At 29.4% G+C, this 11,642-nt stretch overlaps 2 protein-coding genes across 2 annotated transcripts; both read left to right on the plus strand.

Annotated features, from left to right (window-relative positions):
- The first annotated feature begins 468 nt into the window (after window positions 1-468).
- On the plus strand, window positions 469-1,098 carry LOC111026343. Its single transcript, XM_022304399.1, has one exon. The coding sequence runs from the start codon at window positions 469-471 to the stop codon at window positions 1,096-1,098; it is 630 nt and encodes a 209-aa protein (XP_022160091.1).
- A 7,374-nt stretch (window positions 1,099-8,472) lies between these two features.
- Window positions 8,473-9,958, plus strand: LOC111026344. Its single transcript, XM_022304400.1, has 2 exons — window positions 8,473-8,529; window positions 8,630-9,958. Exons 1-2 carry the CDS (start codon window positions 8,473-8,475, stop codon window positions 9,956-9,958), a joined length of 1,386 nt encoding a protein of 461 aa, XP_022160092.1.
- Window positions 9,959-11,642: the final 1,684 nt, after the last annotated feature.

Below are 11,642 nucleotides of genomic sequence, written 5' to 3' on the forward strand. Positions count from 1 at the left end.
AGCTTTTTTAAATAATGTTTGTAAATTAACTTTTTTAAACGTATTTTATTATGTTCATAATTATACTAAGTTTATATAGTTATCAAACACGTGTTCTTAAATGGTGTATACTAAAAAAAAAAAATGTATTTAAGAAAAAATCAATCCGTGCAAAGTGGATATATCCACTTTTCCCACATACTCATATAAATGTTTCAAACACATATAATATTATTTTATTTTATTTAGATGGTGTCTAACTATAAAAGAAAAACAAACCAGGGTAGTTGGTCGCAGGAAAATTTAAATATGGCAATCTATGAATGTAGGAATGGTACAGAGATATCAACTGCTGCATCTTTGTACAATATTCCGTTTACAACATTATACAGACGACTTAAGTCGGGACGAAATGATTAACAACTGGGACGATTTCGACCTATATTTTCAATTACACACGAGAAAGAACTTGTTGAATATTTAAAAGAAATGGATGCAGTGTTTTATGGGCTGACTAGGTATGATTTTAAAAATCTTGTGTATTCATTTGCCAAATTAAATAATATACAATATCCTAATAGTTGGGATAAAAACAAATCAGCTGGAAGTGATTGGTTAGTATGTTTTTTAAAAAGAAATCCAAGTATTGTGCTTAGGACTCCAGAACCTACATCTGAGGCTCGCGCCAGTGGTTTCAATCGCCCTCAAGTTGAACGGTTTTTTAATCTTCTAGATGAACAATATCAAAAATTTAATATTGATGCTACTAGAGTATATAACATGGATGAAACAGGAATATCCACTACTACTAACAAACCTCCCAAAATACTTTCAGTGTGTGGAAAAAAACAAGTAGGTATTATTTCAAGTGCTGAGAGGGGAAAGTTAACAACTGTAATTTGTTGTTGTAATGCGGCTGGCTCATTTATACCTCCTTTTTTTATATTTGCAAGAGAAAGAATGCAAGAAAGATTATTAGATGATGCGATTCCTGGCTCTAAAGGTTATTGTTCGTCAAATGGGTGGACTAATGGTGATATATTTTTAATATGGCTTAAATTTTTTGTTGAAGTTGTTCACCCTACTCCAGATAAAAAAAATAATTTTAGTATTGGATAATCATGAATCACACAAATACTATCCAGCATTAAAATATGCAACTGATAATAATATTATATTTGTTTCATTTGCTCCACATACAACTCACAAAATCCAACCACTGGATGTTTCTGTGTTTGGGCCAATAAAATGGTTTTACGAACAAGAAGTAAATATTTTTCAAAAAATTACTCTGGCCGCATTATAAATCAATATGATGTAGCAAAAATATTCAGTCCTGCCTATTTGAAAGGAGCTACACCTCATAATGCAGTAAGTGGTGATCTAAACTTAGAAATTTTTAAATCACGAATTGTATGACCTTTCCTAATTCTTGATAATTGAGGGGTTGAGCGCAATAGTGGCCTATTCCATCAAATGGTTAATGTGAGTAATACACGTTTTCAATTTCTCTGAAAATTTGATTAAAAAAATCAATATTTAAAAATGAATTAAATTTAACTATTGTTTCATATTAAATATTAATACATCTAAGACATAATTCTAGGAGTTATTTGGGAACAAAACATACAAAATTCCCCAAATTTTTGTTGGATAGGCCACTTTTGCGCTCATGCATAGTTATATTTTACCACATAACATGTTCTTAGGCCAGCTGATATTGTAATAAAAATAATTACAATCTATAATAATATAATGCAATTTGAACCTTTTGTCAAAATAATATGTTATTACAAATAGGTATCTAATAAATAATAAACAATGTATATTTTTTTATTGTTTTAAAATAAAATCACAATATTTTTTTAAATTAAATAATAGTAACTTAATTTTAGTATCACTTTAAAAAATATGACTTATAACAAAAAAAAACAATTCAACCTTTTAATATTTTTATTACAACTGTAAAATCACAACGTTCTTAAAAATGAGTTATTAATAGTTAACAAAAACTTTAAAAATTATGATTAACAAATAAAAATAACTTCTGTTAATATTATAATATGAAAAAAAAACAATTCAGCCTTTTAATAGTTTTATTACAACTGTAAAATCACAACATTCTTAAAAATTACTTATTAATTGTTAAAAAACACTTATAAAATTAATATGACTTATATTTTTGAATTACCAAGTACATAAAAAAAGTTCAAATTAATAATAGTCTAAAAATACATTTTTAAAAAAGTAACAATATTATTTTTTTTTTAGATTTTTATAGAATTCATGATGTATTGGAGGAATAAACTGTAATAATTCCATGAGGTCATTATATTTTTCATTACTAATTGCCAGCCCATTGGGATAAAGTTATTCTAATTCTTTTGGTTTTGCCATCAAACGTTTGGAAAAATTGACAGAAATAAATGTAACAAACTCATTGTTAGAATATTTAAAAAACATTTTGTAAGGTTTATCTTTTACAAAGTACAACCATTGCATTTTCATCCATTCTACTTTTTCTCCATCAGAATTAACTTTTCTATTGGTAATATCTTTTTCGAGCACTTTCAATAACTTTTATCCAGTCATTTGGTACATAAATTTCAGAGTGATACCTTTTTTCTTTTTCAATCACTCCAAACTCCCTATCACAGGCTAAGTAAGAGTGTCCTGAAATAGAAACTTATGATGTATTTCAGTGGGTAAATAGTCATTTGAGCCAACTACAAAATTGCAAATTAAGGCCATATTTATATTCCGGTTTTGTCCTCCGCATTGATCACTATACATAATAAGTTGTTCTGTATGTACATAGTTTTTTATGAAATGTAACAAGCATGATCCAATTTCTTGTGGTCCGCGTGATGCCATGGATTCATTCCAGACATACATATAAGCATCGTTCGTAGTTAAATTATGTATACCTAAATTGTATGTACTTAACTGTCTTTTATAATAAGCCACTCCAACAGAAAGGGATGGAGTAGAGAGAGTTTTCATTAGATCAAAAGCTATAACAGTGACTTTATTAGGATCAGTTTTACATAATTCTACATCATTATTCATTCCATTCCGAGCTGATTCTGCTTTTCTAAGGTGTAACTCATGGTCAGCATTTAATTGTATTTTTTCATTTTCAGAAGCTACTTTAATTTGGTTTTTATACATGTCACACCTTTTACAACTGTCTGAGACAGGTGGATGAAACGATAAATTAAAATCTCTGTTAAATGTTTTTCTAAATGTAAACATAGAAACTGGTTCATTATTTTCTTGTTTGTACAGATTGTACATAATAGAAATATTTAAATTAGGACTTAAATAGTTCTTGTTCATATTATTATCATTTTTAGAGTAATGCGATGTAGAAGTTGGAAATTTCTTAATGAATTCTCTAACTTCAGAAATTTTATCAATAGGAACTTTATTCACAGCATCTCCTCTACCACGGTGATCCAAAGGTGGAGTAGTTCCTTCAAGTTTACCAACTAAGGCTCTAGTAATACGACCATCTGATATGTTAAATGATTTTTTAAAAAAAATCTTTACATACTTTTATAGTAATGCCCGTCTCTAATGGCAAATAATATATACGACTAAACTCTTTACGTGAATCACTACCATTCTTAACATAAATTCTTTTTTTTTTAATAACATTGATGAGATTACATAGATATGAAGTTTGTAGATCGTGACTTCCTAAGGAGTAGTATGAACCAAATATTTTTTTTTTTGATCAAATGTAAGTAAATCGTGACATTTTTCATTACATAAGCACTGCATATCTTTATATTGTTTTGCTGGAATTATTTTACCCCTACTGCTAATATATTGTTTACCTGAATTTCTTAACGATTTTCTTATATTTCTTTTCCATTTGGTTTCGTTTTTAAGTCTTTTCCGGCCTTTGTTTTCGCCATCACTAGGTTCATTTTGTACATCATCAGCTTGAATCTCACTTTCAGAACTTGTGTCATTTGATTACGATGGCACATATGATGTTGACGAATATTCATCTTTGGAATCGGTGAATTGAATATTTAGATCTGTTAAGTTTTAATATTAACATTATTGTATTATTTTTATGAACAGTACATTCAATAATATTTTATTACCTTTAGACATTGTGAAGGTTGCTCTTTAATCTTGAACGGACTCACACTTAAAAAAATGTAGGTAACTCTAACTAGATTATTAATTACGATAACACGAATAATTATTATTTATTATGATACCACAATGGCTTATCAAACAATGTGACTATAATGTTATGATAACAACAGTGGCCTATTCCACATACAGTTGAATAGGTCATTGTTGCTTTATCACAAAACATAAAATATCTTAATGCAACAACGTGTGTAGTGCTGCCATCTAGTTAAGAAAATCGTAAATAGGCCGTTGTTGCATTAGAATATTTTTAATTCTGAACAATATTATATCATTTTGTGGGTTAGGCCACTATTGCGCTCAACCCCTCAATATAAGATCATTTTTTTTAAGGCTACTATATCCCTTAAGTTTATTCTCTTTTGCTATTGACTTAAGCTCAGAGACTTTCATATTTTCTAATATTCTTATAGAATTTAAATGTGCCATTGTTTATTATAATAATAATAATTTTTTTTTAAATAAGATATTCAATTTCTTTTGAAATATTTTGCATCTGAGGATTTTATTTCATTATGTGATCTATTTGTGTTTAAAGTTATTTTTGTGATATTTTTATGTTTAAAGTTATTTTACTGATCTATTTATGTTTAAAGTTATTTTACTGATCTATTTATGTTTAATTTTATTTTTGTGATCTATTTGTGATAATTATAACAAAGTGTGCTGGAGTGACCCACTTACTACTTACATTTACAAAATATCAACAAGTCAGCAAACATCATTAAATTAATACCTTTCGTCACGCTTTTGATCTTGCAAAATCTTCATTCATCATAGTTTAATGAAGTTATCAACTGAGATTCAATATTCAGAATCGCCAAAGAGTTTAAACGATTATCATTCATCGAAGACCTTAGATATGATTTAACTCTTTTAAGAGTACTGAATGAACGCTCGGCCGAAGTGTTTGATGTAAGAACACACAAAAACATTCGCAATGCAATATTAACGTATGGGTAAATATCTAGTAAATTATCATCTTTCATGACTTGACACAAATATAGCACCGATTTTTTGGATACGCTTTCTGGTAATCCTTTTAAGTAACCACGAAAATGAATACATTCATTCATAAACGATATGTCAAGATCTTGAGTATATTTTTTTTGTAAAACTCCAGCTTGCTGTCTTATTTCTAACACTGACAACTCAGTAATGTTGAACGAAAATCCAAATGAAGTATTAATTTGTTTATAAGAGTTAATACGCTTTCTCAACTCTGTAAGTAAAGAATCTATTATTATAAAAAAGTATTAATTTCAAAAGATTTTTTACTAACAAATGTTGTATCGCCTTGAGATGATTCATCTAAAGGCGTTTTCCTTTTTTTTTATGCGAGAATCTTTATATTCTATAGTTCCAGTTTTTTTTATGCCAAGTTTTTCATAATGTGAAAATCTGTTTCTCATATCCATTATATAATTTATCAATGATTTATATAGGGTTATGACAATAGTCAAATCAATATGAACATTCTGCAATTTCTTACTTACAATATTGAACCTCTCTAAAATATCATTCCATACTGATACCAGAATACCCATTTCTAAACTTTTCATCTTTTTCAATAGTCCATTACACTCACATTTAGTTTTTGAATTTTCAGTTGGATTATTAATGAAAATATTTAATGCCTTCAAAATGTCATTCCAATTACGTGATAAACTTAAACAAGCCTCATATCTAGCCGCCCATCGGGTATCAGATAATCTTTTAACAGTTACATTATCAGGTTTAGATAAGCATTGATCCAACACGTCCTAACGATAGGTAGATGCAGAAAAAAAAGAATAAATATTCTGAAGAAAATAAAAAAATTCATTAGCATTTAAACAGCAATTAGCAGCACATTCATTGAACCTAGTTAGTGAATGTGCTGCACATGGAATGTAAACAGCATGGAGGCATGCTTCTTTGATTCTTGCTTGGAGTCCAGAATATATTCCTGACATGTTGAAAGCGTTATCGTAAGAATGTCCACGGCAGTTATTAATATATATTTCATTTTCTCCTAAAACCATAAAAACAGCATCTGCTAAATCTTTAGACTTGTGTCCTGGGTTTGCCAAAAATTGCAAAAATCGTTCAACTGGTTCACCATTATTTGTTACATATCTAAAAATAAATGCTAGTTGGTCTGTATGAGAAATATCCGCTGTTGAACCAACAATAATTGAGAAATACTTTGCATTTTTTATCTCATTAACAATTGTTTTCTTTACTTTTTCACCCATAATTTCTATCAACTGTTCAAATACTGTAAAAGATAAATATGATGTTGTTCCTTTCCCTTTGTTTCCAAATGTTGATATATGATTTTTAAGGAAGGAATCAAACTCAGCAATGAGTTCTAAGCTCATAACAAAGTTACCACTATGAGTTGACCCGAATTTATCCTCAAGGCCTCTCATTGCTAGTCCCCGAGAACTTAGTGACTTCACAACAGCTGCAACTCGGGTTAAAACTTCTTTCCAATAATTTGTTTCTGTTTGGACTTCACAACATATGCAACCCTTACTTTCAGAGTAAACAACAAACTTACGATTTACAGATTCTCCATTAACAAGCTTTGGTTTGATTAAATTTGGATTAAAGTACCTGAAGCATGATTGCTGTTTACTACGAATATTTTTAATATATAGTTTCTTTGAAGAAGAAAATTTTATATTTTTTAAGTTTTGAACAAAACCATTAAGTGAAAAATAATCTATGGTACTTTCATTTATATTCCACAATGGATCTTTACTAAATAAAATAAACAAAATAATCATTATAATATTTAATATATTGATGACTTATGATCTACAAAATAATAATATCAGAAACATATAAATATAAATATATAGGTACAACTATTTTGGATAAACTTAATGGGAATAGCAGTTTTTCATTTATTCTGAAGTTAGGGGTCACAGGTTGGGTCTCAGTCTTCTCAGCATATGTACTATCATCAACAGTGGATTTGTGCAAAGAACAAATAGAGTCATTACTATGAAAAGATTATAGATATTGAATGTTATGACACTACATTATATACCATATAACTATTAGGTACATTGAGATATACCAGAAATAAACATCCGGTACATAGAAGTTTACCTTAAAGAACTTAAATTTGTTTCAAATTTTTCTTTCTCAACTTCATTTATAGAAACATCGGTTCTAGACTGTTCAGCACTTGCACTACAGTTAACAAGAACGTCATCACTATTTTCATCAACAACGGATTTTTTATCAATGTCTAGTTATATATAAATCAAAATACAATAGTTACCTAGTATGAAATGAAAATGATAAATAATTTATATAGGTATAATAAATATTAATACTTGATGTGTTCTCTGTGTTGTTAACATTAAAATAAGCATTGAGCTTGGAAACTTCTGACAAAACATTTGCAGTTTTAATTGCTTTAATTTTTGCCTTTTTACGATTCTCTGCACCACTAAGCTGCTTTTTGCAATTTTTAGTTATCTAAATACCATTAACCATTCAGCAAAATAAAAAGAAATAACTAATAAGCATTAAGCGCGATATACACATAATACATTACAAAGTTAAAGCGGTGTTTGATACTTTGCATAATTTACTGTTTTCAACAAATAAAAATTATAATGCTTAGGTACTATAGATATTTTGTATAATAATATAAAATAAGGGACTGATTATCATAGCTCGAGCTCACAGCTTCGCATAATTTAGATTTGACGCTGCACAACACCATGCAACTTGATTAGGTAATTAAAAATATGTACTTACTCTTGATAGTCAGATGAGTATGATGATTAGAAAATATCAATTTAATCGTTGTCAGAACTATAGACTGAAATGTTTTAACTTATACGTACAGTATTTCACACACTGTAAAGATTTTAACATCCCGTTCAATAAAAATAATGCTACTCTCAAAGTTTTACAGTAAAATAGTCTAAAGCCGTGCGTAAAGATAGGTAATATAAAAAATAGACAGTTATTTGTTATCACTTATCATACTATCACTATCACTATCACTTCGTCACAGCAGTAATTTACACGTTACTATACTCTATTCCATCTAAGAATGAACCACTCGGTCGACAAAAACTCGTCTTGTTCGCGCATCCCCACTATAAAACCAGGCACGGCCGCCGCAGCGCCGCGAGCGTTGGTGTTGTTCGCATCTGTCTACGGAGTGTGTTGTATTAACACGGTGTCACTTGTTTGATTTCACTTGCGCGTATACGTTTACTTTTGCGATCACCACACATTTTTGTTGATAGTTACATTCCTTAGCGAAATATTACCTTTTTTTGTTTGTTTTGTAATTTTTTAATTACTATGGATCAAAAACAACCTGTAGGCCGGTCTCCAGTAAAAAGAAATTCGAAAGGAAAGGTAAGAAAAAAATATATTTTGTAATTTTTATGAATTTTTTTTAAGCATTGAATGAATATTTTTTATACAATATTATAATAATAAAATGTTACAATTTCAGCGAGTAGATTCTGGTAAGAGACAAATGATCATAAATGCATACAAATCAAAATTGGAGTCAGATTCAACAAAGTCGTTACGAACAATCCGGCAAGAGTTATCAAAAGAATTGGGCATTGGAGCAACAACAATTTCCACAACAATTACGGAGTACAACAATTCAAAAACGGTAATATCTCCTAGTAAAACTCGTATCAAAACATCCTTCCGCGATACATATTATGAAGAGTTTGAGAGAAATGTGGTTCGTAGACATGTGCACAGTTTTTGGTTTAAACGCGAAATTCCTACGGTTGACAAAATACATAAAGCAGTTTCCGATGACGACTCCTTACCGAATATTTCAAGGACAAATCTTTTTAGACTCTTGAAGGATATGGAATTTAGGTACAGTAAACGCAGTCGAAATAGTGCGTTGACTGAAAAAACTGAAATAGTGTTGTGGCGTAGACGGTATCTCGAACAATTGCGAAAATACCGAGATGAGGGTCGACATTTGTATTATCTCGACGAGACCTGGGTAAATGCTGGTGAATGTACAAGTAAAACGTGGATCGATACAACAATTAAATCACCCCGAGACGCGTTTTTACAAGGCCTAACAACTGGTGCCGTAAATCCAACAGGAAAAGGCAAACGCCTTATTGTATTGCATATAGGGTCAGAAGACGGCTTTGTTCCCGGCGCACTATTGTGTTTCGAGTCAAAAAAAAATACCAGAGATTATCATGACGAAATGAACGGGGAGACATTTTATGAATGGATGGAGGGTGTACTGCCTCGATTAAAAGAGAACAGTGTTATAATCATGGACAATGCCTCATATCATTCTGTGAAGATAGATAAAGCACCTACGTCGCAAAATAAAAAGGATGATATTATAAAATGGTTGGTAGATAAAGGCGAAATTATAGACAGACACATGGTTATTCAACAACTTCTGGAAATTGTGAAAAGGATCAAACCACAACATCAAAAGTACGCAGTTGATGAACTGGCAAAAAAACATAATCGGGTTATACTTCGACTTCCTCCATATCATTGCGAGCTTAACCCGATTGAACTGGCATGGTCATCGGTTAAAAACTACGTCAAAATGAACAATAAAACCTACAAATTACCCGATGTAAAAAAATTATTGATCGAGGGCGTCGAGCGTGTGAATGCTGACATGTGGAAGAATTTTATTAGCCACACGAAAAAAGAAGAAGATAAATTTTGGGAAATCGACTTCATCGTAGATGACGTATTGTCGGCAGAGGTGGAACCGGTGGTAATGACAATCGGAGATACAACATCAGACGAATCTTCCGAGATTGAATCTGATTAACTTTTATATTGTGTAAATTTTTAAATTGTATTATATTGACCTGTAAATTTTTTTTAAATTGTATTATATTGACGTATATGTTTTTTTTAAATTGTATTATATTGAGTATTGACTTGTAATTTTTTCTAAATTGTATTATATTGACGTATATGTTTTTTTTTTTAATTATCTTATATATTATATTATATTATTTATTTATGGTGCCTTTGAAAAATATCGAATGATATCGTCGCCGTCACCGCCCAGTGTGCACTATAGTGGATTATACATTTATAAACACTAAATCTACGGTGGATTCTGAGTTTATTTTCAGTTTGGTTTGTTTTACATTGATTCAGCGTTGTTTAAATTGTATAATTTTAGTTTACAATTAAACGGGAAATAAGTTATTTACTAAGCGGTTATTCAACGTTGAATATTTTATAATAATAATTGTTTAAAATTACATTCTATATAATATTTATAATTTCCTTATCAGGACTTCTTTATCACCGAGCATCTAAAAAAAAAAAAAATATTAGCCTGTTGGGAATTGAATTTTAGATTCTGAGTGGAACGATGAATGTATTGATTTTACAATGATGTGTTTTATTTTTTTATTTTTGTGTCTGTCATCACCTTATAGGACAGTAAAACTGCTCCGATTTTCTTCAACAGTAACTTTTCTGATAGGAAAGTGAATCTAGTTGGTACTTTGGGGGGTCAAAAGTAAAAATTTCCCAGTAGTTTTCAAAAGCGACGTGAAAAACAAAAGAAAAATTAAGGAAAAACGGAATTTGGTTTTTGGGGTAACTTTGACCGTAGATACATGAAATTTTGACTGAATGTTTATATTAGCATTTCCTATACACCATACAATTTTGAAAATATTTTGACTCTTTTTGAGCTGTTTACGGACATTTTCAGTTTTCAATTTTTTTAGTTTTTTTTTCTATAAATATCAATAAAGTTTTATCTGTTGGGCCAAAAAATGTATAAATTTAATACAAAGCTCCTGATATATTGTTACAATATCAGTTGAAAAATATTAAAAATACATAGTCACAATTTTTTTTTATAAGCATTTAAAGATCAAATTTTGACAAAATTTATCAAATTTTAATTTGAAAAATTATTTTGTAGTTAAAAATTTATAAAAATTTCAATTTTTGTATCTAAGAATTGAAAATTTAAAACAAGATTCTACATATAAGTAATTAATTCTGTTACCAAAAAATCTAAAATATACATTTACATAGTTTATTTTTATAGTCATTTTAAGTACAAATTTGGACGAAATTACATATTAAAAACCTAGGATAACTATTTTAGTTATTTTGTTGTGATTGTATAATATTATTCGTGGGTACTTGAAACTTCTAAAGTATACTATTATATATCTATGATAGTACCACGGTTTTTTGTTGATGTATAACGCGTTATAAGTACCTAATTGATATTATGATATGATTAATTTGGAATTTATTATAGGTACCTATTATAGGTCAATTTTTTTTAAATACTATAGACTATAATATAATATTATGTCTTATACCTAGACTGACATACAGTCTCCGCTCAGAATCGTTTTTCTTATACAATGATATTATATCATTGAATTCAAATTTAATACCATCCATTATACAGTGACCCACTTGTAACCTACTGTACAGCAGAGCGACATCCACTTACCCACCTTTTTCAT

Source organism: Myzus persicae, unplaced genomic scaffold (assembly GCF_001856785.1).
Source record: "Myzus persicae strain clone G006 unplaced genomic scaffold, MPER_G0061.0, whole genome shotgun sequence".
NCBI classification, from domain to species: Eukaryota; Metazoa; Arthropoda; class Insecta; order Hemiptera; family Aphididae; genus Myzus; species Myzus persicae.